We start from the raw sequence: 10473 nt of genomic DNA on the forward strand, positions 1-10473 counted from the left end.
ACCAAGATGGCGGCCGCCGGAAGTAGGTCACGGGGGGGCGGGATTTCGGCGCGCGCATGCCCCAAACCGGATTTCCGGGAGCCAGAGACAAAGTTCTTCCTTTAACAAGATGGCGGTGGGAAAGGGAGGTGGTGGCGGCGGGCAGTGCTCGAAAAGCGAGGCCAATTCCGGCTTCCTGGGGCTGCGGCCCACTTCGGTGGACCCGGCGCTGAGGCGGCGGCGGCGAGGCCCAAGAAATAAGAAGCGGGGCTGGCGGCGGCTCGCTCAGGAGCCGCTGGGATTGGAGGTCGATCAGTTCCTGGAGGACGTGCGGCTGCAGGAGCGCACGAGCGGGTGAGTGGGGCGGGACTGCGGACAGCTGGGCCACGTTCTGTGTGGCGGGGTGCGAGGCCGAGCTGCCTGGGGGTACTTCCGGGGGCCTGGGAGCCCCTGTCCGGCACCGCTGGGGAAGCCGAGGGGATGGACTGGGAACTCCGGGTGACAGCCTGGGGGACTTGATAGGGTCACCGGGTACAAGACGCCCAGTTAAATTAGAATCCAGGTAAACCACAGACACTTTTCTGGTATCAGTACGTACCATGCACCCAGCCTAGTTTAGTGCGTTGGGTTTTTTTAATTAATTAATTTATTTATTTATTATTAGCCGTGTTGGGTTTTCGTTTCTGTGCGAGGGCTTTCTCTAGTTGCGGCGAGCGGGGGCCACTCTTCCTCGCGGTGCGCGGGCCTCTCATTGTCGCGGCCTCTCCTGTTGCGGAGCACAGGCTCCAGACGCGCAGGCTCAGCAGTTGTGGCTCACGGGCCCATTTGCTCCGCGGCATGTGGGATCTTCCCAGACCAGGGCTCGAACCCGTGTCCCCTGCATTGGGAGGCAGATTCTCAACCACTGCGCCACCAGTGAAGCCCTAGTGCGTTTTAAGGAGTAAATTCTGCAAACTGGAGGGAGGGGCTTTGGCCTGGAGGGGTCCCAGGCGGGAAGATCGTACTTGAATGAGTATAACAGGAAAGCTGAGCCTGGAGAGGTTAAACCTGCTCCTTCCGCAGCTTCGTGCTTCTCTCCCCCACATGTATGGCTGACATTCTGAATTTCCATCTCCCAGTGGCTTGATATCAGAGGCCCCCGATGACAAACTCTTCTTCGTGGACACTGGCTCCAAGAATGAAGGTGAGGAAGGGTTTCTGTGGCGGGTGTATGGCGATGATTAGTCCTTATTGAGGCTCTCTCAGCCTCTGAAAGGATCTGTGTTAATGACGTGGCTTGGGTGGCAAACACCTGCAAAAAAAGGTCTTTACTGTATAAACAAGAGGATCTGGAATGAACAGAAAGCAAGTTAGGGACCAACATAAAGAACTCATTTTTTTTTTGTGAGGTTTCAGAGAGGTCTCAATGCCCAGAGAATCCAGTCGGGATCTGCCTTGTTGAGTAGATAATCATAAATCAGGAGGTCTCTGTTAATTTGCAGAAAACCAAGTCGAGGACTTGCTGTAAGGAATCATACCTGTTTTACTCGATAAGATGTTTGTTCTTTAATGAGAACGAAAGGATCAACTTGAATAAGTTGGTAAGAGACTCCTCTTGACCGCTTGCTTTAATTTGCCAAAATGCAGGGTCGGGACCTTCTAAAACAAGTGGAGGAGAAGCAAGTTAGGGTTTGCTTCAGTGAGTAATAAGGTTTACTGTCAATATCTGGAAAAACAGATGAAGAATAAGCGATTTGTTTTAAGGAGGGGCTAGCAAAGCTAAGGGGTCCATTTTAACGGGAAAGCCGATAGCTTTAATGAGCAAAACGTCAGGCTGCTGTAACAGCAGGATGGCTTTTATGAACGTGTATGAGATCAGTCAAGGGATCTGGTCTAAGGGAAATGGAAGGACCGCTTGGGGGAGAGCGGTCTTTGAGTGAGCAGGTAAGGAAGGGGTATTAAAGAGGTCGACTTTCACAGAAGTGAGGAGATCTGCTCTGTGAACAGAAGGGGAAGGCAGGGAGCTGCCCTGGTGAACAGGCGAGGAAGTCGTTACAGATTCTGCTTTAGGTTTAAAAAAAAAAAAAAAGTGGAAGGATAACAGCGATTGCGCGCTTTCACGGGTGATCACTGTGCTGTGGGATCTTGAAATACGATGGACCCTTGAACAGTGCAGGGGTCAGGGGCACTGACGTTCCATGGGGTCGAAAATCCACGTGTGGTTTGTAGTCGGCTCTCTATACCTTGGTTCCACATCTGTGGATTCAACTAACTGCAGATTGTATGTTCCTGTAGTATTTGCTATTGGAATAAATCCTGGTATAAGTGGACTCCCGCAGTTCAAACCCATGTTGTTCAATGGTCAGCTGCAATTATTGGGTTGGCCAAAAAGTTGGTTTGGGTTTTTCCGTAAGGTGTTATGGCAAACCCCGAACGACGTTTTTAGTCAACCCAGTACATCTCCGCCTGATCCTGTGAGGTAGGCATTAAACCTCATTTTGGCAGCACAGAGGAGCAAAGTCACTTTCATGAGGTCCCTTAGCAAATGGAAGGATGTGGATTCCATCCTAGTATGTTTTGTTCTAGAGTTCTCTTTACTATTAGACTTTAGAAGTAAAAGCAGAAAATTCTGTTGTGCTAAGAATCGGCCGTCTTGGGTCCTGAGTCCAGCTCCCTGGGCCTCATGTCGCCTGACCACCTGCTTTCTTCCTTGTTAGCATTAATGGTTCTGTGGCCACTTCCCTGTTGCCTCTGGAAGCCCCTTGTCTGCAGGGCTGTGGGTCTGACTCCTCTGTGTCCCCAGCACAGGGCTGCCTCCAGCTGGCCCAGGAAATGGGTGTGGTGTGGGGAGTCACAGCTTGGGCACCCTGGGCCCTGCCCTTGCAGGGGCCTCTTTCCTCAGGTGGGAGCCTGGGGTCAGCCTGGGGCCTCCAGGTCTGTACTGGGATGCAGGTCTCCAGGGGAGCCGGAATGAGGGGAGTGGGAAGTTGGTCTTGGGTAGTGAGGAGGCCTGAGGCCGTAATTCTTTCCTTTCTCCCACCCCCAGAGCTGAACAAGAAGAGGACCAAAGGTCAGAAGAAGTCGCTGCTTCTCAAGAAACCCCTTCGGATCGACCTCATCCTAGAGAACACATCCAAGGTCCCTGCACCCAAAGAGTGAGTGTCCCACCACCCCCAGATCCTCCTTCTCCTCTGGTTCTGGCCTCACACCCTTCTGTGCAGGCCCTACTCACTTCCTGACCCTAAAGGAATTCTGGGGAGGGAGGGTGATAGGTGAAGTGCACTGGAGGGGAGGATGGGGTCGGATTTGCGCTTTGGAGAGCGGATTGGAGGCAGTGAGGCTGGGGCCAGGGTGCTGTGGCTGGGCAGGTGAGGGTGGGCCTGGACGTGGCCGAGGGCTCTGGGGATGGAAGGGAGGGCTGGGTGGGCAGCCACGGCCAGGGGATGGGTCAGGCAGGGCTTAGTGACTGACCCCTGAAGTGGGGGTGGGGCGTGGATGGCTGATGGGGCGGGCAGTGGGGCGATGCTGAGGTTGGTTTTGAAATGGTGTGTGCGGTCCCTGGGAGACATCCAGGGCAAGGGCCCCAGGGGCTGTTGTGTTGTCAGGTCTGGGGCTCAGGAGAGAGGCCTGGGCTGGGGGCAGACATGGGGAGATGGTCTCTGAAGCTGCTGGATCGAGTGCGGAGTAGGAGAAGCCTGAGGAGGCCCCCTGTGGAGGGAGGAGATGCTGGGATGCCTGGCTGGCGCAGGGGGAGCCCGCCTCACCCGCTGTGCCTGCGCCGCTTCTCCCCGGCCCAGCGTCCTTGCCCACCAGGTGCCCAACGCCAGGAAGCTCAAGCGGAAGCAGCAGCTATGGGAGAGGCTGGCAAAGCAGGGCGAACAGCCCCGGGAGGCGCGCAGGGCTCAGGCCCGGCTCCTCAACCCTCCTGTGGCCAGAGCCAAGCCCGGGCCCCAGGACACGGTTGAGCGGCCCTTCTACGACCTTTGGGTCAAAGACAGTGAGTGTCCCTGCTGCCGCGCACCGTATCTGAGGGGGGCGCCCTGCGGGTGTTGCTTTGAGGGTCTTCGGCAGAGTCAGGTGTCTTGAAGTGGCACCGTTTTCCCGCTCGTGCTCCCCTTTTCCACGTGGCCGGTTCCTGCCCCTCCGCCTTGGGTCTCTTCTGCTTTCTGGACCCCGTCCCCGTGCTCTTTTGCCTGGCATTCGAAGCCCTTTGGGGTCTGCGAGTCAGTCCTTCCCGGGCCATCTTGCGGTCAGTGCTTCGGTGCCATCTTAAGGGAGGAGGGCTGGGAGGGAGCCCCTCAGGGCCCCGATGTTCCCCCAGCAGCCGCCCCTCGCTGCCTCCGCAGACCCTCTGGACCGGCCCTTGGAGCGCCAGGACCCTTTTTTCCTGGAGCAGACCAAGAAGAAAGGTGTGAAGGTGAGAATTCGTCAGAAGGGCGTCCGGGGTGATAGGGGTCAGAGCCCGGGGCTGGGGAGCGTTCAGGCCGTGGAGACTCAGCGTCAGAGCCCGACCGGCCTGTGACCGGGAACCCACTGGCTGGAGCCGGGCAGGCAGTCCCGCCTCCAGGGTGGCAGGTCAGTGGGACATGCTTTAGGGAGATGAGGGAAACCTTCACTGGAAAGTAAGATGGTACTAAGGGGCCGGAGACCTGGTGGAGCGAGCGAGCCTGCAGAGATGGGAGGGCAGAGCCTCCAGCGAGGGGGGGCTGTAGGGTGCGGAGGCCCGCTGGTCGGGGGTGGGAGAAGGCTGCGGGGAGCCCACTTGGGGCTGTGGGCTTTTATTGTAAGTGCTTTTGCACACGGGGGCGGTGGGATTGTGGGGTGCTCTGAGGAGGTGGGACAGGTGGGGGCGGGCACCCCAGCACGGGGGTGGAGGGGGTGCCCCAAGGCAAGTCCTCGGGCAGAAGCACCCAGCCTGGCGGGCAGTTGGCTGTGGGGGGGGGCAGGGGGCGTCAGGGGTGACCCCCAGGCTTCTGCTGGAGACCTTTGCTGGGGTGGAGGCCGGCCGGGCAGGGACGCGGCAAGTCGAGACGGGGAGATGCTACTCAGAGCTGAGCGTGCACTCGGGGCCCCTGGGGGTTTGTTAAAGCACAGGTTCTGGTTAGCGGGTTTCAGGTGAGCCCGGGGCCCTGCGTTTCTCCCAAGCTCCCGGGGGCGCAGGGCTACACTCTGAGTGTCTGTCAGCCCTTGTCTGCGGTGTCCTGCGCTGACAGACGTAGAACCTTGTGCCCTCTGCCGAGCACAGCTGCCGATCTCAGTGATGGCCTGGTGACCGTACCGTACGGTTTTGCAAGTCTCACCCCTCCCCACCGCTCTGGCGACAGGGACCCTACTCAGGAAAGGCAAGCAGAGTCCCTGCGTGCTCGTCCTGGGGTTGCTGCGCCCGCGGTACCAGCTGTCCATCGTTCGGGATGCCGCAGGCACCTCCCAGCTTGAAGGCCGTGCGCCGTGTTGAGGCCTCTGCCGCCTCCCGGGCCCGGGGTCCCAGCACTTGTCGGAGCTTGAGTCATGGCGCTCCCGGGCCTTACCCTTTCTTGGTCTCGTCCTCCTCCAGCGGCCGCAGCATCTCCACACCAAGCCCTCCCAGGCGCCTGCCGTGGAGGTGACGCCCGCGGGAGCTTCCTACAACCCATCCTTTGAGGACCACCAGGTACGCCGCCCCGCCAGGCCTGTCAGTCGGTGCTTGGCCACTTGGTCGGCACGCCCTCCCAGGGCTCGTGGTGCAGTCGGGGAGGCAGACCTGGTCCCAGACAGCGATGACCCAGAGTGGGCAGGGGTGGGATGGAAGGGCACGGGGGGGCATCAGACCCAGCCTTGGGAGTCAGGGAGGGCTTGCTAGAGAAGGGGGCATCAGAGCTGAGACTGGGGGCAGTTTGTTATGGTAAGAGAGGAAGGAAGGGGGGTGTTCCAGGCGGAGGGAACAGCATGTGCAAAGGCCCAGAGATGGGTGAGACCGTGGCACCTTTCAGGAACTCTGTGGGACATAAATGCAAAAGGCTTTCAACTGTTGGCAACAAAACGTGTGACCGAGTAAGCTTTGTGCAAGGGCGAAGGTAGTTTAGCAACAGGAAAAGCTGGTGGCAAGAGTCAGTGTTTATCTCACAGACATCTGCTGGGCACAGATGTCACGAACAGAGAGGGAACGAACCCCCGCCCTCTGGGAGCTGAGGGTCCTGGGAGAAATCGAGGTCCCTGAGTAGACGCGGGTGCTCCTGTGGATGCTGTTCAGCGTTGTGCACCGTGAGGCAGACTCTTAGCCGGCGGGGCGGGGCCGCGTGCCTCTCCCGGGGCCAGCATCTGTGGGAGCCGACAGCGCTGCGCCAGACACTGAGAGGACGAGGCCGGCCGCAGGCGGAGGAGGCTGCGCGCAGAGGCTGTTGCTCACCGGGAGATGCTGTCTTTTTCTGTTTCTTTCCTTTTTAACATAATCGCTTTATCAAGATACGATTTCCACGCGTGTGATTCACTCACCTACACGACACGGTTCAGTGGTGTTTAGTATATGCAGAGTTGTGCGGCCGTCACTACAGTCAATTTTAGAACATTTTCATCACCCCAGAAAGAAACCTAATGCCCATCAGCTGTTACCCCCCAGTTCCCCATTTCCCCTGGTCTCGGGCAGCCACCACTTCTTCCTGTCTGTGTGCATGTGCCTGTTCAGGGCACTTCCTAGAAGTGGAACCCTGCAGTGTGTAGAGACCAGACTGTCCTTTAAAAGAACGGGCAGAGCAGACGTGAGGTTAGGGATTAGAAACCCCCTTGGGCCGGTGCAGGGAGGCCAGGGAGAGGAGGGGGCGCCTGGGCCGTCGAGGGGGGTGGGCTGAGCCCTGGGGTGGAGGTGCAGGTGGGAGGTAAGAGGGCCGGGCCGGTAACTCCCAGGAGAGGCCTCCAGGGCCTGGGTCCTCACCTGCGTCCCCGCCCCCTCCCAGACGCTGCTCCGGGCGGCCCACGAGGTGGAGCTGCGGCGGCAGAAGGCAGCAGCGCAGCTGGAGAGGCGGCTGGCCCCTCCGGCCTCGGAGCCGGCGGCCACGCAGGTGAGCCCAGGCCGTGCGCCCAGCCTCCCCGCCCCTCCCTGCCTTGCGCCTGACCCGCCCCCTCCCCCCAGGAGTCTGCCTTCCAGGAGATGTGCCAGGGGCTGCTGGAGGAGTCGGACGGGGAAGGGGAGCCGGGCGAGGGCCAGGACGAGGGGCCCGAGGCTGGAGGGGACCGGGCCACGCGAGCAGAGGCCTCGCCCACAGCAGCCCGCCCGGCCTCCGCGGAGAAGAAGACGGAGCAGCGGCGGCGGCGGGAGAAGGCTGCCCGGATGCTGGTGAGCACCGTGGGCTCCCGTCTGCTCTGCCCGATCCCGCAGCCTGGTTTCTCCTCTCGGCAGCCTGCTTTTTTGGACTGCTTGGGATCCTTGAAGCTGCTTTGTCAGCTGAGACCTAGTTCCTGGCATCCTCCAGGTGCCTCTCTGGGCTCAGAGGATGGAGCGGGGAACACGCCAGGTCAGGCCTGCTGCCCTGGTGGTGATGTTCGGGTGGGGGGTGGGGAGGGTTTATGAACCACAGACAGAGAAAAACGTGTAAGGAAGGTTGGTTCAGAAACCAAGCGCTGGGCTTCCCTGGTGGCACAGTGGTTAAGAATCCGCCTGCCAATGCAGGGGACACGGGTTCGAGCCCTGGTCCGGGAAGATCCCACATGCCGTGGAGCAACTAAGCCCGTGCGCCACAACTACTGAGCCTGTGCTCTAGAGCCCGTGAGCCACAACTAATGAAGCCCGTGTGCCTAGAGCCTGTGCTCCGCAACAAGGGAAGCCACCACAGTGAGAAGCCCGCGCACTGCAATGAAGAGTAGCCCCTGCTCGCTGCAACTAGAGAGAGCCCATGCGCAGCAACAAAGACCCAGTGCAGCCAAAAACAAATAAATAAATTATTTTAAAAAAAAAGAAAACAAGCGCTGTGGAGAAACAGCTGCTGTGACCTGGGAGCAGGTGCAGGAAAGGCGCCCCGGGGCCGGATCGTGCTCGGCCTGGCCCCTGACCTCGCCCATCCCCGCAGAGGGTGCAGCAGGCTGCGGTGCGGGCCGCCCGGCTTCGGCACCAGGAGGTCTTCAGGCTGCGCGGGATCAAGGCGCAGGTGGCGCGGCGGCTGGCAGAGCTGGCTCGACAGCGGGAGCGGCGGCAGGCACAGCGGCTGGCAGAGGCGGACAGACCCCGCCGGCTGGGGCGGCTCAAGTGAGGCCCGGGCTGGGGGCTCCCTGGGAGGCCGGGAGGGGTCCAAATCCCCCATCTGGCGCCTTCCTATCTTTGCTCCGCCTGGGCCCCTGCTGGGAGACCATCTCTTTCCCCCAAAGTTCTGTGTTCTCAACCCCACTGCCCGGCCTGTTGTTCCCAAGATGGGTCTTTGGCCCTGTGTCCTGGGCCAGGCTGACCACCCCCTCCCCGGACGCCCCGCATTCCCCAGGTATCAGGACCCCGACATTGACGTGCAGCTCAGCTCGGAGCTGTCTGACTCACTCAGGACCCTGAAGGTACTTGTGTGGCTGGGGTGCTGTAGGGGAGACCCCCGTGCCTGGTGATGATACCCATCCTTGCTCCCCACGTCCCCCAGGGACTATGGGCGACATCATGGCTGCCCCCAGGCTGGGCTGGTTGGGCTGATGCCTGGGGGCTGAGGGCACGGGGTCCCCGGGGGTGAGGGGCCAAGTGATGGATAGTTGGAGCCTGGGGCCCTCAGAAGACCGTTCCTCCTGGCCAGGTCGCATTCTAGCCCCTGGTCTCCGGCCCCCACTCTCAGCGTCTTCAGTCCCAGAGGGGTCTTCCTAAAGCTCAAAATAGACCCTGTTCCTCCCCCGCTCAGAACCTGCTGTGGCTCCCCAGTGCCCCCAGCTCCTCACACAGCCACGGACTCTGTGTGGTCTGGCGCGCCTTGGGGCTCCAGCCAGCTGTACTTTAGTGGGCCGACCGCGCACCCTTCTTCTGACCCCGCCTTTGCCCCTGCTGCTCCTCTGCCGGCCACGCCCACTCCCCCTTCTCCAGCCTCCTTCCTGTTGCTGCTTCCAGACCCAGCTCAGGGCCGGCCCGTGGCTCAGTACCTGTCACCCCATGAGCTCAGGGCCAGGCTGAGCCCCTGGTGTACGTGAGGCCAGACTGGGGGCCTTGGCTAATGGGGGGACTGCGGGGCTGACTCCCACCCCCACCCCCTCCACTGGACCCTGTGGAGCGGTCAGGGCCCTAGGGTTTCTGCCTGGCACCCGCTGAGGCCTCCCTGTCCGTGTCTCGCAGCCTGAGGGCAACATCCTCCGTGACCGGTTCAAGAGCTTCCAGAGGAGAAACATGATCGAGCCTCGGGAGCGAGCCAAGTGAGAGCCGGGGGCTGCCATGCGGGGCGGGCATCGGGAACCTTCCCGCGCTGGATGGGCTTGAGGTCGCCGACTGCTCTCTTCTCCCTCCCCCAGGTTCAAGCGCAAGTACAAAGTGAAGCTGGTGGAGAAGCGGGCGTTCCGCGAGATCCAGTGAGTGGCACTCCCCTTCTCCCCAGTGGTCCCCAGCGGTCCCGGGGCCCTCCCAGACCCGGTCGCCGTGGCCAGTGATGGAGCGATGCTCCCTTGGCCAGGCCTGGGACAGGGTCAGCCTGCCAGAGCCACCTGACCCCAGAGTCAGGCCAGGGAGGGTCCCTGAGGGGAAATGGAAGGGCCCAAACCAGAAGAGGGGGTGTCACGTGGATGAGGATGTGGGGCCCCACCCCCCCATCCACCCTCAGCCTCCCCTCTGTCCCCAGGTTGTAGCTGCCGCGAGATGTTGGAGCCCCCGCCCTTCAATAAAGCACCTTCTGACCAACACTTCAGGCCTCGCGTGTGACTTGTCTCCCTCCTGGGGGCAGCTCTGCCTGTCCCCCTCTAGCACACAGGGATGTGGGTACCAGGGCCTTCGTCTCCACCAAAGCCTGCTGGGAAGCCAGGGCGTGGCAGAGGGCCTGTCCCGCAGAGGCAGGGGCAGCCGTCCCGGGAGTGAGCAGCGGCTTACAGAAGTAGGCAGAGGACACGGGCCTGCCGCTGTTGGGTGTGGGAGAGCGGGGGGGGGGGGGCTGCACTTGGGTTTCTGGTGGGGGGAGGTGGCCCATTGCACTGCAGTGACAGGGAGGCGGACCCTGACCGCAGGCACCTTGACTGCAGGCGTGTCATATTGTTCAGAGCAGCAGCTGACGTTTGCTACCGGCCTATCCTTTCTCATCAAGCCCTCACGACAGCCAGTTTAGGAGGGCTGGAATTACCTATCCCCGCCCCGCCCCCTTTTTCTTTGGCCGCACTGTGTGGCATGCGGCATCTGTTACCTGACCGCGATTGAACCTGCGCCCCCTGCAGTGGAAGCGCAGAGTCTTAACCACTGGGCCGCCAGGGAGGTCCCCATCCCTATCCCCTTTTTAAAGGGGAGGAAATGGAAGCGCATGAAAGGAGGTTGATTCCCCCCCCCCACTATAAAGAACTTTTAAAAACACTTATTCTACAAGTAATAAAGGACTGTGGTCTCACTGA

The 10473-nt window shown here is 60.8% G+C and overlaps 1 protein-coding gene and 1 non-coding gene across 2 annotated transcripts; both read left to right on the forward strand.

The window, feature by feature from the left end:
* The first annotated feature begins 6 nt into the window (after positions 1-6).
* NOP53 (NOP53 ribosome biogenesis factor) lies at positions 7-9457 on the forward strand. Its single transcript, XM_061173044.1, is given in 13 exon segments — positions 7-32; positions 34-333; positions 1098-1162; positions 3005-3113; positions 3756-3955; positions 4305-4375; positions 5513-5608; positions 6888-6992; positions 7064-7267; positions 7998-8173; positions 8403-8469; positions 9224-9300; positions 9397-9457. Coding segments are annotated over 13 exon segments (1557 nt in total).
* Positions 8508-8618, forward strand: LOC133079207 (small nucleolar RNA SNORD23). The gene has a single exon (XR_009698089.1). It is a non-coding gene; the product is annotated as a small nucleolar RNA SNORD23 (small nucleolar RNA).
* Positions 9458-10473: the final 1016 nt, after the last annotated feature.

This window comes from Eubalaena glacialis, chromosome 18 (assembly GCF_028564815.1).
Source record: "Eubalaena glacialis isolate mEubGla1 chromosome 18, mEubGla1.1.hap2.+ XY, whole genome shotgun sequence".
Lineage (NCBI taxonomy): Eukaryota > Metazoa > Chordata > Mammalia > Artiodactyla > Balaenidae > Eubalaena > Eubalaena glacialis.